At 42.3% G+C, this 27,120-nt stretch overlaps 1 protein-coding gene and 1 long non-coding RNA gene across 4 annotated transcripts in view; one reads left to right on the forward strand and one right to left on the reverse strand.

Annotated features, from left to right (window-relative positions):
* The window catches only part of Cibar1 (CBY1 interacting BAR domain containing 1), a 29,350-nt gene extending 27,800 nt beyond the window's left edge, over window positions 1-1,550 (reverse strand). Inside the window, exons 1-2 of the mRNA XM_052718624.1 lie at window positions 876-1,550; window positions 181-415 (exon numbers count right to left, since the gene is read on the reverse strand). Of these exons, the coding sequence (XP_052574584.1) occupies window positions 181-415; window positions 876-1,273 (633 nt within the window). The 5' untranslated portion in view covers window positions 1,274-1,550. The remainder of the gene's footprint in view (window positions 1-180; window positions 416-875) is intronic.
* Window positions 1,111-27,120, forward strand: part of LOC128097840 (uncharacterized) — a 62,453-nt gene continuing 36,443 nt past the window's right edge. The window contains exons 1-4 of one of the 3 annotated variants that reach the window (XR_008214005.1): window positions 1,111-1,225; window positions 16,589-16,741; window positions 19,656-19,826; window positions 22,438-23,685. This is a non-coding gene — a long non-coding RNA (uncharacterized LOC128097840). Of the gene's footprint in view, window positions 1,226-16,588; window positions 16,742-19,655; window positions 19,827-22,437; window positions 23,686-27,120 lie in introns of those variants that run through there. The other 2 variants (XR_008214007.1, XR_008214006.1) reach the window with 2 other exon arrangements.

Genomic DNA, 27,120 nt, shown 5'->3' on the forward strand with positions numbered 1-27,120 from the left:
TTTGAAAGTTGTCAGGTCATAGAAAGATTCCCTATAGTGGACTCACGTGGTATAGACAGGAAATGCATTATCAAGTGTGCATTCGCCTCTGTTAAGATATGTTACAATGAAAACGTCTCCAGAATTCCTATACATTACTTCTTGGACTTATAATAATGACACCATGACCGCACTTCATACCTCTGCTTGGCGGTAATCTTGAAGTTTGGCAAACTCATCGGCAAAGTTTTTCAGACCCTGCTTTAAATTTGGGGTCTCGGTAGAGGCATACACGTTGATTTCATTAACCAGGAGGTCGGCTTTGTCTCGCAGCCTGGCCGTTTTCCGTACATAAGCTGCAAAGATTTGGCAAAGCTCTCCAAAATGCTTCTCCACATTTGTGACAGCATCCTGCAGTTGTTTTGTTTGAGCATCTCTAGAAAAAGGAGACACTGTTCTTAAAACATTAAGATTGTGCCCCGTCAATTTTATATGCAAACATTCCCGGGGCACCCAGAGGCCCAACCTTCCCAACTCTCCCGGAGGCCCGCCCTTCTCTAGAACCCCACTCAGTTCTTGGACAGTGCAGGCCCGGGGTTAGGCCCCAGCCGTGCCCGCCGTGAAGGGGAGGCAGGGGCGAGCCGTGGCCCGGGCACCAGCGGCCTCCCGGGCTCTGTACCTCTGCGGGGCCCGGCCCAGCTCAGGAGGGTGGGTCGGCCGGGAGACTCTCTCGGCCCGGTACTCGCTGCAGCCCGGAGGAGGACGGCTGCAGAGCGCCGCGGGGACCGTGCGGCCTCCTCACGCCCCGGCCGGCTTCCGATCCCCGGGCCCGGCTCCCCTCGCCCACCCGGCCCTCTCCCTCGGGCGGCCTGCAGGACGAGGCCCCGGGCGGTTACCGGTCTTCCAGGTTGCGCCTCCACATCTTGCCTTGCGCGCCGCCGGGGACCCGGGGTGGGAGCCCAACGAGCGCGGCTCCGGGGCGCCAGGGCGCGCGGGAACAGGAGGCGCCGCCACTTCTACCGAGAGGCGAGAGCGCGCCGTGCGCGCCGCCGCGCCGGGCCGGCGTTTCCGTGGCAACGCGGCGGGCGCCCCTGCGGTCAAGGGCAGGGCAAGGGAGACCGGACGGCATTGGGCAGAGGGACCACCAAGCATCCTCCTTCGGTGCTGCTCTGTAGCCCTCCCGGGCCGCTGGAAGTACAGGGGAAAATAACACACCAGTAACCGGAAGGGGGACGTGAAAGTAAAGGTGAATGGGGTCCGGGCTCTGCTTCTGGATGTGAGGACTTAATGCCATGCTTGTCCCCGTGCTTCTCTGCTGAACGTGACAGGGTGGGCTCTTGGAAAGTGCCTTTGTGAAAGAACAGCTTTATTAGTTAGGTTTCTATTGCTGTGATAAGACCATGACGGAAAACAAGTTGGGGAGGAAAGGGTTTCTTTGGCTGACACATCCCAAGTCACAGCTCATTGAGGAACTCAGGGCCTGAACCTGGAGGCAGGGACTAAAGCAGACGCCATGGAGGACCACTGCTTGCTGGCTTCTTCACTAGACTTTCTTATATACCCCAGGATGACCTGCGAAGGGGTGGCACTGTCCACACTGGGCTGGACCCTTCCACATCAACCATCAATCAAGAAAACCGCCTTACAAGTTTGCCTACAGGCCAATCTAATGGGGGCATTTTCTAAATAACTCTAGCTTGTGTCAAAAACACAAAACAAACAAACAAACAAACAAGCCAAATGGAATCTAAGTAGCACAATAGTGCTTACTGCCTCATCTTAATTAATTTCCCCCTTGCAGTTTCTACTTTATGAAAAAGATTATGTTAGATCCAGGGAATAAGTCAAAGAAAAGAAACAAGGGTATAGGCTTGAATGAAGGTCCCCAGTTTGAAGAGACACGGAGAGCCCAGAGCTTTTCCTTTAACTTCTGAACACCCATGGCCTAGACTGTGTGTGCGTGCGTGTGTGTGTGTGTAAGAGGGGAGGGTGAGAAAGGGAAAGAGAGAAACTTCTCTTTCATCCAAGCTTTATCTGCTTCCTGGGCTGCTCCCACGCTTGACTAGAACACTCCCGAGTTTGTGTCCTCTCCTTGAAGCAGGGGAAATGTGATTTTTTTGTCTGGTACTCATCAGTGCCTTCTACAACTCTGTGAAGGGTTATTTTGCACAAATGGATGTCCTAGTCTTGTGTAACTTCTGCTTCAAATTCCCCTAGAGCAAGAAATCCACGGAGTCTGCATAAAGGGCAAGACATTTATTAGTGATAAAAGTCATCACAGCATGGGAGAGTTATCGTGGGGTCCTGGAAAGCCGAGCTATGATCCACGTTGTTCTTCCGCCTGGTCCATCTCAGCATCCGAAAACCACAAGGAGAGAGAGCGATGCCTACTGCGTCCCAGGTCTTAAGGGTCCAGGAGGCCATGCCCCAGGGACATGTATTTCAAGGTCCTAGGCAGGTGGAGCAGTTACCTACTGCCTCTCGGGGCGGTGCGTCAAGGTCATAGACAGAACAGCTACCCCCTGCATCCCTCTATTCTTTCACGTCGTAACTTGTGTTTCAGAGCCTCCTGTTACTACTTCTGTTTTAGTGGCCCCTGCTCTCTTGTGTTGTGCACGCCTCCTTTCTCCCTTGTACTTACGCAGAAGCCAGCTGCCCAGTGCCCGTAGTCTCCGAATAGAGCTCTAACCAAAGGTTAGAAGAGTCTTTGCTTGTATAGAGCTCACAGCCTTGGGGGACAGATAAAGCTAGCCAAATGTCTTAGGATTTCCATTGCTGTGGAGAGACACCATGACCACAACAACTCTTATAAAGAAAACATTTAATGGGGTGGCTGACAGTTTCAGAGGTTTAGTTCATTATCATCATGGTGGGACAGGGTAGAATGCAGGCAGGCATGGTACTAGAGCTGAGAGTCCTACATCTTGATCTGCAGGCAACAGGAAGTGAACTGAGACACTGGGAGTGGCTTGAGTGTATATGAGATCTCAAAGACTGCCTCCACAGTGACACACTTCCTCCAACAAGGCCACACCTACTTCAGCAAAGCCATACCTCCTCATAGTGCCACCCCCTGTGAGCTTATGGGGGCCAATTACATTCAAACCACCACACCAAACCATCAAACACACAAAAATACAACCCAGAAATGCGCTACTGTGTCAGCTTTCGTTGTATAACAAGTTATAAAACTGAGTGGCTTACAAAAATGCATTAGATGGTTCAGGAATGGGATGGATAGTAGTTCTTTGGTTCTGTTCAGCTGGACTCTTTCCTGCCTTTCTCTCCAGGTGGTGAGTCTGCTAGTAGTGTGTAATCTCATTAAATGCTGTGGTTTGGAGATGGTTTGAGTGTGCCCTCCAGTAGCACATGATGTGAAGGCTTGGTTTGCTCCTTAATGTGTGGTGAGAGATGGAGACACTTGAGATGAGGAGCCTAGGGGGATAATGTTGGGCCATGGAGACTACCATGCTTGGAGGGGATTAAAGTGATTTTTTTTTGGTCCATTATTATTAGCTGTTGTTAGTTGTTTTTTTTTTTGTTATTGTTGTTTTGTTTTTTTCTTTTTTACTTTTTGGTTTTTTGCTCCTTGGGGGGCCCACCATCCAGCTCCCAAATAAATACATGGAGGTTTATTCATTCTTATGAATGCCTGGCTTTAGCTTGGCTTGTTTCTAGCCAGCTTTTCTTAACTTAAATTATCCATCTACCTTTTGCCTCTGGGCTTTTTATCTTTCTCTATTCTGTATAACTTTCTTTACTTTTTACTCTGTGGCTTGCTGTGTAGCTGGCTCCTGGTGTTCTCCTCCTTCTCTTGCTTCTTGATCCTCTCTTCCCAGATTTCTCCTTCTATTTATTCTCTCTGCCTGCCAGCCCCACCTATCCTTTATCCTGCCTAGCTATTGGCTGTTCATCTCTTTATTAGACCAATCAGGTGTTTCAGGCAGGCAAAGTAACATAGCTTCACAGAGTTAAATGCAACATAAAAGAATCCGGTACATTTTTGTATCATTAAACAAATATTCCACAGCATAAATGAATGTAACACATTGTAAAATAATATTCCACAACATTTAGTTGTCTGGAGAGGGTTGTTAAACAGAGTCTGACCCCACCTGGATGTGATCTTTTCCATCCACACATGCGGCTGCCATTATGACCAAATCTGCTAAATGGAGTCTTTTAGAGCAGAGCCACTAGCACCATGCCCTTGAATATCTGGAACTGTGAACCAAATAAATCTTTATTTGTGTACATTTGCCAGCCTCAGGTATTTTTTTTAAACAAGGCTTATTTATTTATTATGTTTATGTGTATGCATGTGTCTCTCTTGAGTTTATATGCACTGTGTATGTGCAGGAAGGCCAGAGAGGGCATGGGTTTCCTTGGAACCAGAGTTTCAGGTTACTGTGAGCCACCATGTAAGTTCTGGGAATAAAATCAAATCCTCTGTAAGAGCAATAAGCACTTCTAACTGAACCATTGCTCCAGCCCCATAGTGTCAGGTATTTTATAACAGTAATGTAAAGTAGACAGATGTAGGTGGCCTAACTAACATGTCACGCTGTAGGAGCCTGTCAGCAGAGGCATCATGTTTTTTATTTCAGCAGGTTAGCCAGGATTCTTCACATAGCCTCTTTCTAAAGTAACAAGCAATGTAGTGGTATTTGCCCTGCCCGTCGTCTTGGGCTATCCAGCCTGGTAGAAGCGGTGCTTCTTGCCGGCACATGTGACTTCTTGACTTCTTGCCTGCATACATGTGCTCCTGAAAGGAAAGAAGGAGGGGTCACACAGTCCTTGGCATGATCAGACACAGGACGTGCATTCACTCCTGGGCAGAACAGAGGACGATTTCAGCTGTTTACTCAGTTCTGTATTCATGAGTGCATTTCCCCAATTTATATCTTAATAAATCCCAATTACCCACTACACAGGCTCATGTAATTGACCTTAACTGTTGGAGCCCACTAGGTTTCCTAGTGGGTGTACCCAGCAGGACTGTATAAGAGGTTGATTGGACCACTGGCCTGGGTACCAAGTGACTGTAACTAGCAAGGGGGAGGTCTTTTGCTTCACCCCTTGGCATTATTATAAATAGACCTTTGGAATAAAGTTCTGGGCCTGTGGATAAGGATCCAGGCTCACTCGAGTCTATCCTGTGTTTTCTACTTCTCTCTTCTCTATTTCTAACTAAGTCTCTTATTCCTCATTCCTCAAGAGTTCCTGGGGTAAATAAGTGTGGGGGCTGGTCCCCACACTTAACAAAGCAAGACATGGCGAGCCCCACTGTACACATGCCTTTAAAGTGTCTGCATTTGTCATATATGCCTCTACACTATTGGTTGATGTAGGTCACATGGTCCAGACCAGAGTGGCACACTAATTATCAGGGACCTGGGTAGTGACTGTTTCTGTTTGCCAATCTATGTGTCTAAGTTAGGGTTTCTATTGCTGTGAAGAGACACCATGGCCACAGCAACTCTTATAAAGGAAAATATTTAATTGTGGTGGCTCACTTACAGTTAACAAGTTCAGTGATTGTCATCATGGTGGGGCATGGTGGTGTGAAGGCAGACATGGTGCTGGAGAAGTAACTGAGAGTTCTAAATCTTGCAGGCAACAGGAAGTGAACTGTCTCACTGGGTGTGGCTTGAGCATATATGAGACCCCAAAACCCACCTCCACAGTGACACACTTCCTCCAACAAGACCACACCTACTTCAACAGTCCACACACTCCCTTTGGGGGCCATTGCCTTTCAAACCACCACACCATGTATCGAGTGGATCTACCCACATGGCACCAAGAGAGCATGTACTTAAAGCAGAGCTTTGGTTTGACCTACTTGAAGAACTTCACCAAAAAGGAGTCCTGAACTAAGACTCAAGGAATGAGAAGGTGAAAAGGAGCTTAAAATTTGGCCAATGAGAGGGACAGCATAGGCAAATTGTCTCCTTCTCACGGCAGTTCTTATCTCTCTCCAGAACTGAAAATCTCAGAAAATTACACCATCTTTCAAGCAACAGGTCAGGTAAAAAACCTAGGAGTTACCGTTTCTTTTCTCTAGCCACACTGGCCAATTCCATATGTCCTATCTTCAAAAGCGTATTGTGATTCACTTCTTCATTTCTTGTATATAGCCTTGTAAATTCACCCTTATCACCACCTCCCATCATCATTTACCATCCTCCTCAAGACCACTGTGATGCTGAAGTAAGCTAAGTGCATGCACATCAGATCATGACAACTTTTCTAAGCTTCCACTGTCCTTATGGAATTTGAAATCCTCATTCTATAAAGGCTGTGTCTCATTTATGCCTACCCACGTACCTTCCCTTGCCTCCCTGCAGCGTTCTGCTGAATCATCTTTCTGTTCCTGGCAATACCAAACTTACTTCAGAGTGGGTTTTGTGTGTGTTGTTCCTTCTGCCGGGACGTTCCTTCTCCAGGTCTTGACTGGGATTGTCCATGCTTAGAATATATAGAATTATGCTAAAAAAAGTACCTGCAGGGGGAGGCTTTCTTTTTTTTCTGATTACCAAGTTGCTATGATATCTCCCATGATGTTTCCCTTGAAGTACAAACCGCTCACTGAAATGAACCTGTTTATATGTGATTTTGATCTTTTATGAGGAGAATACTCTCCATGAAACTACCTTTTATTATATTCTATTAGTTTTCATTGTATTGCCAGTACTGCCACCCTCCTAGACATTAGTATGAACTCATCAATGAGATTAATTCATCAGTGAATAAATGAATGAGTGAAAACCCCATTGCTCAGTGTTTCCCTGTGTGTGAGGAAGTAGAAGGAAACCAGTGAGGCTGGAGTGAAGGTGGCTGTGGAATGCAATGGCAGGGGTAGGTGGGGGGTAAGTCCTGAGAGAATTTTGGCGAATGCCAATGAATTTGGAATTTGGTTTTGTATGAGTCAGTGTTCTCTGGAGGAAAAGAATCAACGGGGTGTGTATATGTATAGTACAATATATAAATTCATTAAAAGCAACTGGTTCAAGTGATTATGGAGGCTGAGAAATCTCAAAATCTGCAGCTCAAAAATGACACAGGAGAACCAGGGTATAACAACAGCTCAAGTGCAAGGCCTGGGGACTGGAAAAGCTGGTGCTGTGACTGTTACGATTAATGTGGTTGTCCCTATTCCTCAAAAACGTGTTTCAGTCCTATTCTATTCAGGTCTTTGATTAGCTGAAGGAGGTGTGCTGCATTAGGAGGAACAACTTGCTTTATCAGGTACAGTTGTAAGTGTCTATCACATCCAGGTAAACTTCTTAGCAGACCACTCATGTTCAGTATAGTAGTTCTTCAACAAGTGTGTATTGAATTTCAATCCTTTAGGCCAAAATCCTCTTAGGATGTTTCCCCTGAGACATGAGCTCTTCAATCTTACTATCTCAACAGACAATCAGAACATGAATCAGCACAATTGCTGTTAGGCCTTTTCTACTCAGAGATGCCTTCTTTCTTGCAGGCTACATGTGCATCTAGGACACATCTCACTGAGGGAAATAGGGACATGGGAAGTCAGTCCCAGGGCAATGTCATAAGTATTCTTTTCTCCATTCCTAGGTGTCTTAGTCAGCTCTCTCTCTCTCTCTCTCTCTCTCTCTCTCTCTCTCTCTCTCTCTCTCTCTCTCTCTCTCTCTAACTTGACTTAAGGGAAAGTTATCTGGGAAGAGGGAACCTCAATTGAGAAAATGTTTCCAGCAGACTAGCCTTAGGCAAGTCTGTAGGATAGTTTCTGGATTCTGACAGTGTGGGAGAGCCCAGCCCACTGTGGATGGTGCCATTTTGGGCAGGTGGTCCTGAGTTGTATAAGAAAGCAGGCTGAGGCAGCCACAGGGAGCAAGCCAGTGAGCAACATTCCTCCATGGGTTCTGCTTCAGTTCCTGCCTTGAGTTCCTGCCCTGACTTCTCTTCATTGATGAATACAACTGTAAGCTGAAAGAATCCCATTCCTCTGCCAGTCGTGATGTTTATCACAACAATGGAAACTTAAAAGCAGAACACCAGGATTATCCCCTACACCTCTCTCAAGATCCCTTTTTACAAAGTTCTTAACAAATGTAAGCATGTCACTGCTATTCTCTGTTCAGAGAAAAGAGGGTGTATGTTTTAGGATAAGTCCATCACAGGGCATAATATTCCCAACTCTCTGAGAATTGCTGTTCTGGGTTCCAAGTAGTGTAGGTATTGCCTTTCCCAGTACTACTATATATTCTTGTATTTTGTTTTTAATTTTTATTTCTTTATTTTTATTTTTTTGTCCTCCCTCCCAGTCCATCCGTATATTTTTAAGTCAGCATATTATTTCATAAAACATTTAAGGAATCCCAGTTTATTTAGTATGGCCAAAGAAGGGTCCAATGAGGACATGGTTAATTAGTTTATACTCTTATTAATAAACACTAGTTATGGAGAAATAGTCATGTTCCATATCTTAGACTTACTATTCCTAAACTCTAGCATTTTAAGTAAGGTGGAAGGACAGAACATACCCACAAATGGATTATTATTAAAAACTATTTTTAAGCCCCTATTTTGTATTTTAGAGGTGATAATACACTTTAAATTAGAATTTTTGTAATTTAAAAATGTAATTATTTTGTTAATCTAAGCTTTTTCTCTCACTTCCCTGGTCTTACTTAGTGAGTGAACAAACAATGTCAGAAGTATAGGAATATCTTTCTTAGCATGCCCCCAAACCTGGAGCTCATCCCTAGCTCCTAACTCTCCTTTCCAAAGAAAAACAAATGAACACAAATGTTAAATGATCAATTACAGTATATTTTATTTAACTGCTAACAGTGAGTTAAGACGGGTCCTTGTACAATATGTTAAACAAATTGCTTTAATGGCGATGCATAGTACTAAACATTTTCCCTACCAGAGACATTTTTTTAAAACTAAATTCCTGACTTTGGGTTTGTTTTATGACTGACCTATCCAGTTTATTGTGTTGGTACTATCACTTAAAACATGATGGGGTCGCCGATGGGTACGTGACTGCAGGCAATGATACCCCCTCTCCCAGAATTTATCAGGGGCACATAGTTCAGCAGTGAGAGGTCTCCTGAGCTTCTTCTCCATCCATGCGTGATTGTTGAGAGGCCCATTCTTGGTGTAGGCAACTGTACTGCTGTGAGTTCGTGATTGCAATAGCTGTATCTTGCATAAAGGTTGGCATTTTGCAGCCCTTCTCCATATTATCTAGCTCTTATATTCTTTGTACACCCTCTTCTGCAATGTTCCCTGAGCCTTAGATGGATAGTATAAATGCCTTGATTAGGGCTGACAACTCGTCTGTCATTTATTCTCAGAATCTTGTGCAGCATCTGTCTCTGTACTCATCAGCTTTCATTGCTGGGGGACGCTTCTCTAATTAGGATGAGAGTAGTGTTTGTCTGGGGCTATAAACATCAATATATAGAAGGCAATTTGATACCATATCAATTTAGCTTAACAACAGTATTCAATTCCCCTCTAGGACCTATGAACTCATCCACCACGCATTTAGAGTACCAGGAATTGATTCCCTTCTGTGAAGTGGAACTCATATCAAACCAGAGAGTAGTTGGTGGCCCTATAACAGCACTGCCACTGTTGTACAGTGAGCATGTCTTCCCTGGAAGGTTGGGCTTATGGTTCATATGGTTCACAGTTGGGTAAGACCTTTGATGCTTTTATCCTTCAGGTGCCTGCTCAGCACCATCAGGGCCAGGAAAGCTAACTGGCACAGAGGAAGCTTCCAGCTTACTTCCAGCTTGATTTCTATCTATTGTGCAGCTAACTTCTGCAATAAGGTCTTATCATCTAGTTGTGGGGGAAACCAAGAGGAATGGCAAAAACCCGTATGATTTTTGGTATTATCTCTGGAATCTTATAAGTATCCTACCCTGGTACTGAATTTTTGCTACAAGACACAGGAATATGAAGTAGGGATTTAGCTGTATATGGTAAAGCTATACCTGGAAGAATCAAGGAATTCTTCCAGAGGAACCCAAATCTCAAAGAGTATTTGGTGTTATTTGGCTTTTAATATATCAGTTGTTTCCTGCTATGAATTTCATGTGTGCTCATAACTTTCCCAAGAACTTTTAACAGTGTATTTATCTGAAATACCTCTCAAACTCCTAGGCCAAAATGGCAGACAGAATAAACCTTTCAGACCAACTGCTGATCTGAATTAAGGTAAACATCCTTATGGAGACACTGCCTAGCATAGCTGTGTTTCTTGTGCAATGATGCTCAGACCCTCCTTCCTCTCACAGTCCAAGTGCATTCCAGAACAATTGACTCAGAACAGAGGATTTTTGTACACCAGGTGCAATGTAGCCATGAGGCAGGTTTCCTAGCTCAGAGCAGAGTTGCCCCGCCCGACCAGGAAGCAGCACGGCAGAGTTTTTTGGAGATTGTAGATAGATTGGGTCTGGTCAGGAGGGTAGGAGAGGAAGGAATGAAAATGGATGGAGGAACGAAGGATGAAGATGAGATTGAGAGCAAAAGAGCTTAGTTAGGACTAGACAATGAGAGGACAGGAAGAGAAGGGACAGAGAGGAGCCGAGTGTGAGAACAGAACTGAAGCTGTAGACTTTTGTCTTAGAGGAATAAAGTGGATGGACAAAGGAGCATGGTGCCCATAGCTTCATTTCCCTCAGATTATTCTGACTGTTAGTAGTGTCTCTTCTGGGTCCCTGGGAAGGAAACTACAGAGGCTGGACCGCAATAATTTCTGATAAGTTTTTTTCTTTAATCATCTTTGTCATCTAGAAGCAGCCATTACCCAGCCCTACAGTGTGTCTCCCTTCAAACACCTTAAAAAGTTTATATTTTTAAAATGTTACAAGATAGTACTTTCCACATGGCTTGTTCTAGGAAGGGATATAGGAACTCCCTCTAGTGGGAAGTTTTGTTCATAAACTTATTTGGTCCAATACTACCTGCCAAGGAGAAAGACTGATACTGGATACTTTTTCATGATGAGTTTTAAATAGAAATGACCTGAAATTGAGTTTCTTCTCACAACAGTGGGTAGAGGGTATGCTTTGGTAACTAGGCACAAGGGCTTTGATAAGCTCTCATTTCTGTGACAAGGAATTCAGTTCTGGTGTCAGCTTGCTCACACACATTGGCATGTGTCTGAATCTCCTGGAATGGATGTTAAAATGCATATTCTCAAGCCCTAGAATTTATAACTAAAGAGGTCTGTGGTGAGTCCAGCAATGTGCATAATAATGTTTTTTTTAGGGTTACTCTGGTTCTTCTTGTGCAGGAAACAAGGTTGAGTGTGAGGGTGATCTAGGCTTCTGTCATTCATTGATCCCAGGTTGATTCAGTCGATCTGCCTGGGCAGGCAGGTGGTCCATTCCTCTCTCACTTGTCTCTCTGGTCCCTCCTCAAGACCATCCCGACACAGGAGAGAGGAAGATTGCTTTTTGGTCAAGGCTATATGAGTAGTTGTACTCTTACTAGAACCTCCACACAAGATCCCAGGGACCATGATTTTGGAACAGTGGACAGTCTTGCGTTCTCACAGCTTAGCCATGGGATTGTTGTGGAGATTAATAGAAACATTCATTGTTAGGTGCTTCCTGTGATATCTTCTACAGTAAGCACTCTACATAGTTAGCTCCTACTACTATCATATTTATCAATGGAAAAAGAGGCCAGAGGCCATGAATTTGGTAGAGAGCAAGGTACAAGGCACGTGGGGTGGGGGATAAAGTACATGCAAGGGCTGGAGGGAGAAAAGTGAATAGGGGATCGTGATGTAATTGTATTTTGATTAAAAATAACAACACATATATGGTTCTGGGTTCCATTCTCAGCAACACAATAAACAAACAAATAACAGTTAAAAAAACTATTAGCATTTTAAAAATTCTAAGTATAAGCTAGAACTTTTAAATAATATTATGGAGTTTATTATGTTGTTATTTGAGTTATATTGGCAATTTTACTTATCACTGAGGCCTTTGTGCCTAATAGTGTAAGCACTATTAGCAGTTACTATCATTCTTCTATTTGTATATTAATCTTTTGAATATTCATTAAAAGTACACATATTATGCATGGCAAAAAAAAGTAAGAACCAATTGAAGATCTCTCAGTGGTTAAATTGGAAAGAGTCTGAACAAGAAAATAAAGTAGTTATGGATTATAACCCAAAGCAAAAGATGAATATCTCTGAATCCATGTCAAGATAAAACAACACTTGAATAAATATGTAAGTATTGAGATAAGTGGAGAAACTAGAAATTGCCTATGCATAAGAACTCCATAGGATGTGTATAGACATACTGTCTTCAGGCAGGCTGAGTAAAACTGCCCCTCCTTATGGACAGACAAAACCAGATGGTACATGAAAAAGGACGAGAGGTGCTCTATAGTAGAGAAACATGACAAACTGCCTTAACCAGGGGTCAAGTGTCAATACTGACAGAGAAAGGAGGTGCTATGAGTATGTAACACATAAACATTTATATATAACGTTATATACAACTGTAGCACGAATCTTAAAGAGTCTTATTAATAAAATCAAACCTGAGGCCAGTTATTGGGGTGAATGCTGGAAGATCAGAGAAGCAGAACAAGCCACAGCTACCTCACCTTGCCAATTCCTCAACTGATCCTGTTTCCTCAGACTGGATGCCTCTGAGTCCTCATCCAGAATGGATCTCAGCTGAACTGCTGCTCGAAAGCCTGAAAGCTTAACCAGCTTCTAGTTTCTGGTCCTCACGCCTTATATATCTTTCTGTTTTCTGCGATCACTCCCTGAGATTAAAAGCTCACTTCTTGGGATTAAAGGCGTGTGTCACCATGCCTGACTGTTTTCAATGTGGCCTTGAACTCACAGAGATCCAGAGGGATTTCCGCCTCTGGAATCCTAGGATTAAAGGCGTGTGCTACCACTGCCTGTCCTCTATGTTTAATATTGTGGCTGTTCCATTCTCTGACCCCAGATAAGTTTATTAGGGTGTACAATATGTTGGGGAACACAATTCCACCACATATAACACATATAACATGATGAAAACGGCACAAGAGAGATGGCTCAGCAGTCAAGAGCACTGGCTGCTCTTCCACAGGACATAGGTTTGATTCCCAGCACCCACATAGCAGCTCACAACTGTCTGTAACGGCATTCCCAGTGTATCTGATACCTTCTTCTTGCCTCCATGTGCACCAGATATATACACAGTGCACAGACACACGTGTAGGCAAGACACTCATACACATTAAAAATACATAAAACCCACAGTGAAAATGGTATTACACACTTGTGGTCTTTGACTTCCAGGCTGATTATCCCACTGTAATCACGAGAAAAACATTAAATGAATCCCAGCACAGGGATATTTTTCAGCGTTACTGACTGAATAGTACTCCTCAACAACTTTCAAGGTCATCAAAACCTGAGAGGATCTAAACTGAAACATGAGATATGAGAAGGACATGAAATTGTGGATGAATCCTGGAATAGAAAATGCACATTAAGAAGCAGATGTGAAAAAAGGCACGAAACAAAGCAAAGCCCTTTGAGTTTTAGAAGTAAACTGCCACATCACAGGGTCATTAGAAAGTCTCATCAGCGCTAAGAGATGTTTAAAAATGCCTATAAAATGCTACTATTAGGGTTTTCCCCTTCCCTCCCTTCCTTTTCTGTCCCCTCTCCCAAGTAGGAAGGTAGGTAAAACCTGCCACAAATGTGTGCACACACAGTGAGCAGAGAGGCAATCTTATCAAAACAGGATGTGTGTGTGTGTGTGTGTGTGTGTGTGTGTGTGTGTGTGTGTGTGTGTGGTGGTCACAGGAAAACCTCCGGTATTGGTCCTCACCTTCTACTTTGTTTGGAACAGGGTTTCTTTTTTGTTAGCCACTGTGTCCTCCAGGCTAACTGGCCCATAAGCTTGAGGAGGATTTCCTTGTCTTCACCTACCTCACTGTAGAATGCTGGGATTACAACACCCAGCTTTGTGGGAACGCTGAGGATCCAGACTCCACTCCTCACACTTGCACAGCAAGGGATTAACCACAGGGCTGTCTTTCACGTTGTTAATAATCAAAAGTTCTAGATAAGATAAACTCCTCCCTTTCCTTGAATGATAAATTCACGCTCTGACCACTACTTCTTACAATCTCAACAATCAGTTTTAAAAGTGCTACATCTCATGCTGGGCTGTGGTAGCACACACCTTTAATCCCAGCACTCAGAGGCAAAAGTAGGCAGATCTCTGAGTTTGAGGTCAGCCTGGTCTACAAGTGAGTTCTAGGACAGCCAGGGCTACACCGAGAAACCCTGTCTCAAAAAAACAAACAAACAAAAAAAACAAAAAACAAAAAAAAAACAAAAAAAAAAACAGAAAAAAGTGGTATGTCTCCTTCCCATGTGTGTTTTAAAATATTTCTGCCTCATGTATGTAACACAAATTGCTAAATGGTCTTATTAATAGAAAACCCAGAGCCAGATATTGGGGTGGAAGCTAAAAGATCAGAGTAACAGAACAAGCCACAGTTAACCTCACCATACCAACTCCTCAGTCTCCAGAGCAAGACTTTCTGTTTATTCACACCATATATTCCTTTCTGTGCCCTGCCATCTTCCTTCCTTCCTAGTGCTGAGATTAAAGGCGTGTGCCACCACTGCCTGGCTCTGTTTCAAATGTGGTCTTAAACTCACAGAGATCCAGACGGATCAGATCTCTGCCTCCCGAGTGATAGGATTAAGGGTGTGTGCTACCACTGTCCTGACTCTATGTTTAATCTAGTGGCTGGCTCTGTCCTCTGATCCCCAGATAAGTTTATTAGGGTACACAATATATTGGGCTATACAATATATCACCACACATGTATGCATTTATGTCTCCTGTTGGCAAATGGCCAGTGAGACCAGATACTCAGCTTAAAAATATTTTTTCACTTAGGTTTATTTATTTTTATTTTATGTATATGGATATTTTGCTTGCATGGATGTCTGTGGACCACCTGCATATCTGGTGCCCATAGAGGCCAGAAGCTGCCAGATCCCCTGGAACTGGGATTACAGATAGTTGTGAGTCACTGTGTGTGTGTGTGTGCTGGGAATGGGAGTGGGGTCCTCCGGAAGAGGAGCCAGTGTTAACCACTGAGCCGTCTCTCCAGCCTGGGCATAGCTTTGTGAAAACGGAGTATCATGGGTAAAAGCTTGATTCAATCATAACTCTCTTTGCCTTCGTACTTTTGACCTAAAGACTAAAATTCTAAAATGATTTGTTTGACATAATGTGCTGCTTGTACTGGGGAAGCTTCATGTGGTTTACAGACAGGGATAGCCTCAAGATTTCTTCAGACTCTAATGAAAACCCTGCTTGTAGATGCTCGTCATGGAATTAGGAGTCCTTTCATTTGTCAGACTGTGTCTAGATTTGTATTCTGGAAGGAAATCACATATTCAAATACTTCTCAGAAATATTCTTCTCAATGTAGATGTAATAGTATCAGGCAAAAAGATTCATTATTCAGAATGTAATCCCAATTATCTTCTTTAAAATTCTCTCATATTTATTCCTTTTTTATTGCTAAGAAAGTTATAACACTTTTGACAAAAATGAAAAATAAAAATGGAAAACGCCAAGCACCCCAAATGGCTCACACTTCTCCCCAGCCCTGGTCGTAAGTACTTGGGTGATGAATAAGCACAGTTTGTATCTCTGCCCTGCTTGTTGGTGGACTGTATCCATGCAGACACCGAGGCTGTGGAGTTTACCCCGAGAGCCCAGGAACCAGTTGTAGTAAATTGATATGCTTCTCAGACATAGAGCACTCGCTAGAATGCAGGTGTGTGTGTGTGTGTGTGTGTGTGTGTGTGTGTGTGTGTGTGTGTGTGTGTGTGTATTTTTAATTTGCTTCTTTATATTTCAAACAGGTAAGTGCATTTATGTGGTCTGTTTCATGGTATTTGCTTCGGGATTTACTTTTATTTATTGGAAAGCCCTTCCCCTCCTTTTCCTGAGTAACTTTTATAAGGTTTCCTTGTATGTGATTCACCTTTTAATGAACCTGTTTGTTCCAAGCTATAGGATAACAGTCTTATATTTTTATTCCTAACTGCTCATTTTTCCTTGCACTCTTGATTTAACAATCTGTACATTTCTTGGAAATTTGTGGCTTCATGTATTTCTTATTGGTCTCAAAGACTCCTCTAAAGCAACTAAAAAGGAGGAGCATATGTTCATAGAAATAGGACCTGGCTCTTAAGCATTTCAAAATGGTTGTTTTTTTTTTTTTTTTGGTTTTTCGAGACAGGGTTTCTCTGTGTAGTTTTGCGCCTTTCCTGGAACTCACTTGGTAGCCCAGGCTGGCCTTGAACTCACAGAGATCCGCCGGCCTCTGCCTCCCGAGTGCTGGGATTAAAGGCGTGCGCCACCACCGCCGCCGGGCAAATGGTTGTTTTTTAAAATGCTTTTTTTTTAAACTTTTGATTTTTGTTTAGCTGTAGACTTATGTTTACTCGTCCTTCCCCCCTCCCTCCCTCCCTCCCTCCCTCCCTCCCTTCCTCTCTCCCTCCCTCCCTCTCTCCCTTCCTTTTGCTTTTCTGACAATTTCTCTCTAGCTTGCGTTGGACTCAAACTCCCTATGTAGCCGAGGATGAGCTTGAACTTCCGAACCTTCTGCTTCTGCCTCCTGAGTGCTGGGTCACATGTGGCACCACCATGCCTGGTTAATGTGGTGCTGGTGACTGAGCCCAGAGCCTCAAGCATGCTTGGTAAACTCTCCACAACTGAGCTACATCCCTGTATCTCATCTTATTTTATTTTTGACTAATACATACTTTTAAGTATTTGTGGATACAGGATGATGTTTTGATACATGTACACATTGTATACTGATCAAATTAGTTTATTTAGCATATCCATCCTCTCAAGCATTTACTTGATTTTTTTCTAGAGTATCCACGTAGCTTGTATTTTCATGTTGTTTGTAATTACTTTTATAGGAGAGGAGTTTTTAATTGTAGGTCCTAGTATGAATGTGTTTTTATATATAATGTGAGGTATTTGTGCCAAATAATTTATTGAATTTTTCATTCCCTTTCCTTTCTAGTAATTTCCCTCTGTTCTACTTACTTTGGAATATATTGTTGTTGCTATAGTTACCTTACTATATAGAAAACACCCTGCTCTTCCCCATTGCACAGTTGACTTTAGGAATGCTGGTTTTGCTAGGTGTAGAAGAAGAGTCATTTGCTCACATTTGTATCACAGAAGAGATGTGCAGAGGTGGGCTGTATGTTGCAGAGGTAATCTATAGAGGCTCCACAAAATGTTACACAAAGAAAACTTCTTTCAGATGTTGCAACAGAATTTCAGTTTAGATACTACACCAGATTTCTGGTTTCTGACAATTTTTGAAAAACTGGAAGAGTTAAGAAAAAGGCTATTAAAATATACGAAGTTGGGAGAGGTTGCAGTGGTGGATATGGGTAGAGTTAGTGTGAAGAGTAGGGGTGTGTGAGCATGATTAGAGTATGGTCAAAGTACACTGTAAACATGTATGCAATTCACAGAAAAAATAAAATATTATAGTTTGTTTTTTAAAGCTTTCCTATAAAGGTCTATGCCCCTTTAAGGGCTTAAAAACTGTCTCAAGGAGCAACTGGCTTACATGTCCTCAGTCAAATGTTGACTCTGTGGCTACACCAAGCTTCAGAGGAAGCTAGAGTCTATGATCTAATAGAGGACTTGAATTATCAGGATAAAATTGGGGTCTATTAACAAATCGGGGCATGTGGTTCTGGAATGGACAACAGCATTCTCTGATACTCCTACCAATGTGCAGAGTCCTTGGTAGGCTTTATGTGCCATGGACTTCTCTGTTGTATTGGGATTTTTGTATTTACTTGGAGTTCTTTTCCATGAGTTTTTAGAGATCACCTAAGTGTTGCATTGTTTTTCTTGAGATGATACGAACAAACACCTCTTCAACTAGACAGAGACCAATGGCAGATTAAAGAAATGATTCTATCCAAGTTCAGCTTGATGAAACAATGAATTTATTGTTCTCACTTACCAGAGTGTGGGTGAGCATTGTGGCTTTCAAATTGACTGCATCTAGAATTAACCAAAACCCCAAGATGGAGGGACATACCTCTGAGGTATTTTTGATTAATTTTAAGAGGAAAGATCCATTAGTAATCTGGATCTTTGAGCTGTGGAGTCACATCTTTAATCCAGATCTTTTGAGATGGGAAGACACACCTCTAATCTGGGCCACACCCTCTGCTTGGAAACATACATAAAGACATGGAAGAAGGAAGTGTTTGCTCTTTGCCTGCTTGCTCTCATCTCACTGGTAAAACCATTCCTTCACTGGCATTAGAACCCACTTCTTCTGGATTCTGGTGTGTGCTAAAGACCAGCTGAAACATTAAGTCTCTGAACAATTACTGGATTCTTGGACCTTCCATACAAAGACAACCATTGTTAGATTTGCTGGACCACAGCCTGTAAGTCATTTTAATAAATCTCAGTATATATATACACACACACACCGACACACACACACACACAGACACACACACACAGACACACACACACACAGACACAGTGTGTGTGTGTGTCTGTGTGTGTGTGTCTGTGTGTGTGTGTGTGTGTGTATTCTATCAGGTCTGTTACTCTAGAGAACCCTGACTAATACAGTGAGGGTATCTACCCTAATGAACACAGATGACTCAAAAGCAGCTACATTCCCTCAAAGCCCACCCAAGCACAGATGGCAACTCATGAAGCTATATTATTGGAGTCCCCAAACTTTCACCTCCTGTATACTATATATAATCTTATACAGCACCACCCCCAAATCATTTGCAGCTGGGCAAGATTACATGGGACTAGGTATGTGTTACTAAGTGGTTGGAATCTCAGATGAGGTTCTGATGACTTTCCATGTCCTAGGAGGGAATGTTGATAAACTCAATGTGTGTCTCCCATGAGTGGTAGTTGTTCTTATTTTAGAATGGCAACCACTATTCCATGCTCTGAGGCTGGAGTTCCATAACACATGTCTCTTATGCCTTTGGTCTCTCTCTTCCAGACCAGATAAAATCTGTTCATGGGACATCACTGACTATGATGTGCCAATTGAGCTACTGTTGTCATCCCTGAATGAAACCTCTGGCTCCAAGTATAGACAATGAAATCATCTGGATGGGCTTGCAAGACAGTCACGAGATGGGCTTGCAAGACAGTCATGAGATGGGCTTGCAAGACAGTCATGGCTGATTGACTCTTTTTTTTATTAAGAAATTTTTTTCATTCCTTTTACACACCAATCAGAGATACCCCTCTTCCCTCCTCCCACCCACTGTAGCCGCCCCCCCCCCCCCAAACTACCCCACTCCCCCCGACAAGAAGGCAAGGCCTCCTATGGGGAAGCACATCCAGCAGAGACAAGTCCAAGCCCTTCCCCTGCCCAAGGCTGTGAGGTGTCCCATCATAGTAGTGGGCTCCAAAAAGCCCCCTCATGCTCCAGGCATAGATTCTGATTCTACCACCAGGGGGCACCCCAAGCAAATCGAGCTACACAATTGTCTTGCCACACAGAGGGCCTAGTGTAAAGCAGACTCCAAAGCCATTCAACTTTCATGAGTTCCCACTAGTTTGGTTTGGTTGTCTTTACAGGTTTCCCCATCATGATCCTGATGCACTTTCTCATAGAATCCCTCTTCTCTCTCTCCAACTGGACTCCTGGAGCTCTGCCTGGTGTTTGGCTGTGGATCTCTGCATCTGCCTCTATCAGTCATTGGAGAATAGCTCTGTGATGACAGGGTATTCACCAGTCTGATCACTGGGGTAAGCCAGTTCAGTTCAGGCACCCTCTCCACTATTTCTAGTAGTCTAAGCTGGGGTCATCCTTGGGGATTCCTGGCAACTTCCCCAGCACCTGGTTTCTCTCTATTCCCATGATATCTCCATCCATCATGGTAACTCTCATTGCTTTCCCACTCCATCCAAGTACCAGTTCAACCATCCCATTCTTTTATGTTCTCACCCCCCATCACTTACCCTCCATTGCCAACCACTCACTGCCAGTTCACTTATGGAGATCTCATCTATTTCCCCTTCCGAGGGCGATCCATGCATCCCTCTTTGGTTCTTCCTTATTAGCTAGCTTCTCTGGAGTTGTGGGTTGTTGTCTGGTTATCCTTTGCTTTACTTCTAGTATCCACTTATGAGTGGGTACATACCATGTTTGTCCTTCTGAGTTTGAGTTACCTCACTCAGGATGATATTTTCTAGTTCCATCTATTTGCCTGCAAATTTCATGATGTCATTGTTTTTTCTCTGTGGAGTAGTACTCCATTGTGTATATATACCACATTTTCTTAATCCATTCTTCAGTTGAGGGGCATCTAGGTTGTTTCCAGGTTCTGGCTATTACAAATAATGCTGCTATGAACATAGTTGAGCATGTGTCCCTGTGGTATGATTGAGGATTTCTTGGGTATATGCCCAAGAGTGGTATAGCTGGGTCTTGAGGAAGATTGATTCCCAATTTTCTGAGAAACTGCCACACTGATTTCCAAAGTGGCTGTACAAGTTTGCACTCCCACCAACAGTAGAGGAGTGTTCCCCTTTCTCCACATCCTCTCCAATATAAGCTGTCTTCAGTGTTTTTGATCTTAGTCATTCTGACAGGTGTAAGATGGTATCTCAGAGTCTTTTTGATTTGCATCTCCCTGATGACTAAGGATGCTGAGCAATTCCTTAAATGTCTTTTTCAGCCATTTGAAATTCTTCCTTTGAGAATTCTCTGTTTAGCTCTATAGCCCATTTTTTAAATTGGATTGTTCAGTATTTTGATGCTTAGTTTCTTGAGTTCTTTATATATTTTTGAGATCAGCTTTCTGTCAGATGTGGGGTTGATGGAAATCTTTTACCATAAGGTTGATTGACTCTTTCAAAGGAATGTCTTATCTGATTCAGTTTCTTTTCTTCATTGCTACCTTCAATGAGGTTAGAGAAGTCTTTGTTTCCTCTCTAGTTCTTTAACTGAGCAAGTCTTGGGAAAGACTTCTTCCTGAATTTAGCTGATGGTTTATTTCATACTCTTACCTTTGAGTTTTTGAGATGGGATTTCCTTTCTCTTTCCCATGGATCCAGGCATCTGCATATGTATCTTCTCTATTAAACTGGGGGAACTGGCCTACAGCCAACTGGTTTCTTGTCTCTAGACCTACATTAATTTGTTCAGAGTGCCCACACTCATTGCTTCAGCTGGGACATTAAGTTGCCAGACTAAAAGATTTAAAGTGCAGCTTGATAGTGCTGAATTGTTCTCAGAAAAAGGGTTTGTATTCCCATGCATATTTGTGTGAGGAGAGAATATTAGTTTCTCTGTAGCTTTTCTTTCATTGACTATCATCCATCCTTCAAAATATTGCCAGAGGTTTAATCTGTTTGATTCTAGTTTGCTTCTCTGTTGCTTTGATAAACACCATCTCCAAAAACAAGTTGGGGAAGAAAGGGTTTATTGTAGCTTATAGTTATAGGTTACAGTCTACCATTAAAAGGTAGACAAGGCAGAACTTGAAGCAGAAAGCACAGAGGAATGCTGATTAGTGGCTTGCTTTCTCTGGTTTGTTCAGCTAGCCTTTTTCTACAGGCCAGGCCTGACTGCCTAGGGATGGTGCTGCCCACAGTGGCCTGAGCTTTCCTACATGAATTAGCAGTTAAGAAAATGCCTTACAGATATGGACATAGGTCAAATATGATCAGGCAGTTCTTCGGTTGAGGTTCTCTAAGTTTATGTATAGTTGACAGCTGAAGTTAACTACAGCTTGTTCTCTCTATTTAAATCTGAATTTCTTCAAAGGCTCTGTATGGTGTTGCATCCCTGTAATCTCAGCATTCAGGAATCTGAAACAAGAGGATGAAAAGTTTGAGGCTAGCCTGGAAAATGTATTGAATGACCCTGTATAAAAATAATTTTTAAAATGTCTTTAAATAGTAATGAAGTCAATTATCCTTTAAAGTATACATTTGGTAGGGCAGATAATATTGGAGTATTTTGTTTGGAAGTAGTTTCAAATTTATCAAAAAGTAAGATATAAAAACATTTCAATGTATGTATGTAACTTTGCATTCAACTTCCTCCATTGCTAACATTCACTTGACTTCCAGGGTTTCATTCTTTTAATATATAAAATGATCATTTCAACAAATAATGGGACACAAAATCAGACATAAAGAAAGCTACACAATTAACATCCTCATATATTATTTTAACATTATTTGCTATGCTAATCTTTGAAATTCTGTGTTTGATTTAAAAAACACCAGTTACTTGATGATTACAATACGTCCATCAGATCTGTTTCATTGGGGGCACGAGTTGTAGTTATATTTTTTCTGTCTTGTTACAACCTGAATTTTGCTCCTTTCTTCTGTCTTCCTTTGACAGATTAATGCTCAATCTGAAGTGAAAATGTGTAGCACATCTCTGGAAACCCAAGAGGTCTAAAGAAGAGTCAGCAGCAGGTTCTGTGTAATTTCTTGGCACTGCTAAAAACTGCACTGAGCATGCAGTCACCCAGACTGAGTCTACTTATTACAGAATCTTCATTAGCTTCTTTATTTACTCTTTTTGTATATGTATGAATCTCTTTCTCTGTAATTATTTTTGACCCAGGGTTTCTCTATGAAGCTCAAGCTTGCCTTAGTGTCCCAAGTGCTAGGATTCTGTGTGACACCACCACAGTAGCTCAAAATTTTACTGGACCTTGAGGTCTACCTGTGTTAAACCCTTTTCCTTTTAAATATTTTCATGTATATTTAATAATAAGAATAAAATTTCTGTTGGACCCACAGAAAATTACTGCATTAATTATTAGTTTACTACTCTTCTGCTGTGATAAAACACTGACCAAAAGCAACATGGAGAAGAAAAGGTTTATTTGGCTCACATGCCATGATCAGAGGCTGTTGTGGAAGGGAGTCAGGACAAGAACTCAAGCAGGGGCAGAGGCAGGAGCCAAGGAGGAAAGCCACTTATTGGCTTGTTCTCCCTGGCTTTCTCAGTGTGCTTCCCTGTACAGCTCAGGAGTGGTACTGCTGGGATGGGCCCTCCTACATCAGTCACTGATTAAGAAAATGATTCCACAGATGTGCCTACAGGTCAGTCCAATGCAGGCAAGTCCTCAGTTGATGCTCTCTTTTCCTGGGTGACTGTAGTTTGTACCAAGTTGACAAAAGCTAACCAGTACTATTGTCTTGTCACTTTAGCTCACTTTACTGTGGAATGCTTTCACAACTTTCTTCTCTCTTTTTTTTATGTCTTTAATATTTTATAAGAAGATAGTTTCTACCTCCCCCACCCACATTTTTAAGTAACTGTTTATCATTTCATTTTGTACTTGTCTAATGCTTCCCCATGATAGATTGGCCAATGTACAGAACACTTGATGCTTTGCCATTTGTAGCCAGAAGGTTTCTCTGGTCCCAAGTTCCTCTGGTCCTGCCCGGCTCCACGGACCCTCAACTGTTTATAAAATAATCATTCAGGCCGGGCGGTGGTGGCGCACGCCTTTAATCCCAGCACTCGGGAGGCAGAGCCAGGCGGATCTCTGTGAGTTCGAGGCCAGTCTGGGCTACCAAGTGAGTTCCAGGAGAGGCGCAAAGCTACACAGAGAAACCCTGTCTCGAAAAACCAAAAAAAAAAAAAAAAAAAAAAAAAAAAAATCATTCAGAGGCTTAATATTATTTACAATTGTATGACCTATGACAGGTTTCTTGCTAGCTAGCTCTTATAACTTAACCCATTTCTATTAATCTATGTTTTGACACATGTTCTGTGGCTTACCAGTCTGCTGGCCTGTTTTTCCTTGGGCTGCAGGCTGGTGTCTCTCCTCTCTGCCTTTCTTCTTCCTGTCTCTCTCTTCAATTTCCCACCTAGCTATAACCTGACGTGCCATAGGCCAAATGGCTTTATTTAACAACCAATCAGAGCAACACATATTCACAGCATACAGAAAGGTATCCCATAGTAGCCATTATCAGGATATCATGCCCAGAGCCAAATGCTGTGACCTCACCAGTACTGGTGGTGGTAATAGACGTATACAGTGTCTTTCATGAACTTCTATATGGCAGGCATGTGCACTGAACTCAAAGATGAGGAAAATTAATGATTCATTAACAATATAATAGTCTAGGAAGGAAAAAGATGTAAACAGAAAATAGCAGTGACATATGTTGATTGGCATGAACAATGAACCAATTAAAGTAGGTAGTAACTTGGACCAGGAAAACTGTACACAGGGCTATGCTACCCAAGAACATACTTAAAAATGCTAATAGGTGTTTGAACCCATATGACATATTGTCTTATACTCATAAAATTGTCCCTTAATGAATAAATGAAAAAGTACATGTATCTCAAAATAGAACTGTTATCAAAATATGGTACATAGACATGTGGAACTGACTTCTTCTTCTTCTTCTTCTTCTTCTTCTTCTTCTTCTTCTTCTTCTTCTTCTTCTTCTTCGTATTAGTATTATTAGTATTACTAATTATTTTAAGACAGATTTGTGTAGCCCTGGATGTCGTGAAACTAGCTTTATAGACCAGGTTGGTCTCAAACTCAGAGATCTACCTGCCTCTGCTTCTCAAGTGCTGGGATTAAAGGTGTGTGCCATCATGCTGAATCCATATACAACTTATAAGTATAACAAAAAACATTGATTACAGAAATGTATGACTTTGGATATTTTAGTCACTGAGGAAACGTGTGCACAGAGAAGAAGAAAGGTTCATATAAAATTATGTAAATTTGACAGAGCCTGTCAGTGCTGATCAGACTAAGAGGTGAGTCTTTGTTCTCATAGTCAAACACCTCAGCCTCTAGGCTTTGGGCCCAGGTGCACAACCCTGCACCCCCACACCACTACCCACTGCAGTTCCAGTTTCAGGCCAGCAGACAGGTATCCTGCAGACAGGTTAGAATACCAACATACCCCACCAGAACCTGGAACCCACAAATCCCACCTCTCCTAAACCCACCCACCCTCCAAAACTGCAGCTACTCCCTGAGATAGAGCTCGCCAACACTGATTGGACTAAGTGAACCTGCCAGTGCTGATTGAACTAAGAGCTGTTCCCTGAGACATAGAGTCCATCAGCACCCATTGGACCAAGAGCTCCCATTGGAATAAGAGTGTCAATTGGACCAAGAGAGGCTCCTTCAGACACAGACACTGCTTTTGCACCAAGTAGAGGAAAAGATGGGTAGACGCCAGTGCAAAAATACAATCAACAACAAAAAGACCAATATGGTACCATCAGAACCTAGTGGTGCTACATCAGCAACACCTGAACATCCCAACGCAGAAGAAGCAGAAGAATAGACCTTAAAAATGACTGTAAGAAGATGATAGAGGCCTTTAAAGAGGAAATGAAAAATTCCCTTAAAGAAATTGAGGAAAAGACAAACAAAAAATTGGAAGAAATCAATAAATCCCCTAAAGAAAGCCAAAAAAAAGCAATTAAGCAGGTGAAGGAAACAGTTCAAGATTTGAAAACTGAAATAGAGACAATAAAAGAAGACACAAACTGAGGGAAGGATGGAAATGGAAAATCTGAGTAAATGAACAGGAACTACAGATGCAAGCATAAGCAACAGAATGCAAGAGATGGAAGAGAGAATTTCTGGTGTTGAAGATATGATAGGAGAAATAGATTCACCAGTCAAAGAAAACACTAAAGCCAAAAAAGTCATAACACAAAATGTCCAGGAAATTTGGGACACCATAAAAAGACCAAACCTAATAATAATAGGGATAGAAGAAGGAGAAGAATACCAACTCAAAGGCACAGAAAATATATTCAACAAAATCATAGAAGAAAACTTTCCCAAATTAAAGAAGGAAATACCTATGAAGGTACAAGAAGCCCAAAGAACACCAAACAGACTAGACCTCCCCCCCCAAAAAAAGTTCCCTCACCACGTAATAATCAAACCACTAAATATACAGAATAAAGAAAAAATATTAAGAGCTGCAAAGGAAAAAGAACAAGTAACATATAAAGGCAGACCCATCAGAATAACACCTGACTTCTCAATGGAGACTCTGAAAGCCAGAAGGTCTTGGACAGATGCTATGCAGACACTAAGAGACCATGGATGCCAACCCAGACTACTGTATCCAGCAAAACTCTCAATTGCCATAGATGGGGAAAACAAAATATTCCATGATAAAATCAGATTTAAACAAATACCTATCCACAAATCCAGCCCTACAGAAAGCACTAGAAGGAAAAATCCAACTAAGGAAGTTAGATACACCCATGAAAACACAGGCAATAGATAATCCCATACCAACAAATACCAAAGAAGGGAAACACACACACACACACACACACACACACACACACACACACACACACACACTACCAACAAAAAAATAACAGGAATTAACAATCATTGGTCATTAATATCTATTAATATCAATGGTCTCAATTTGCCTATACAAAGACACAGGCTAACAGAATGGACACGAAAACAGGATCCATCCTTCTGCTGCATACAAGAAACACACCTCAACTTCAAAGACAAACACTACCTCAGAGTAAAAGGCTGGAAAAAGACTTTCCAATCAAATGGACTTAAGAAGCAAGCTGGTGCAGCCATCCTAATATCTAATAAAATAGACTTCAAACTGAAATCAGTCAAAGAGATTGGGAAGGACATTACATATTCATCACAGGAAAAATCCACGAAGATGAAGTCTCAATTCTGAACATTTATGCCCTAAATACAAGGGCACTCACACATGTAAAAGAGACATTACTAAAGCTTAAATCACACATAAAACCCCACACACTAGTAGTGGGAGACTTCAACACCCTGCTCACCAATGGACAGGTCTGCCAGACAGAAACTTTTTTTTTAATTGATTTTTGAGACAGGGTTTCTCTGTGTAGTTTTGGTGCCTGTCCTGGATCTTGCTCTGTAGACCAGGCTGGTCTCAAACTCACAGAGATCCACCTGGCTCTGCCACCCAAGTGCTGGGATTAAAGGCATGTGTCACCACCACCAGTCAGACAGAGACTTAATAGAGAAATAAGGGAACTAACAAGCATTATGAC

This window comes from Peromyscus californicus, unplaced genomic scaffold, assembly GCF_007827085.1.
Source record: "Peromyscus californicus insignis strain IS unplaced genomic scaffold, ASM782708v3 Scaffold_5__1_contigs__length_169319896, whole genome shotgun sequence".
NCBI lineage: Eukaryota > Metazoa > Chordata > Mammalia > Rodentia > Cricetidae > Peromyscus > Peromyscus californicus.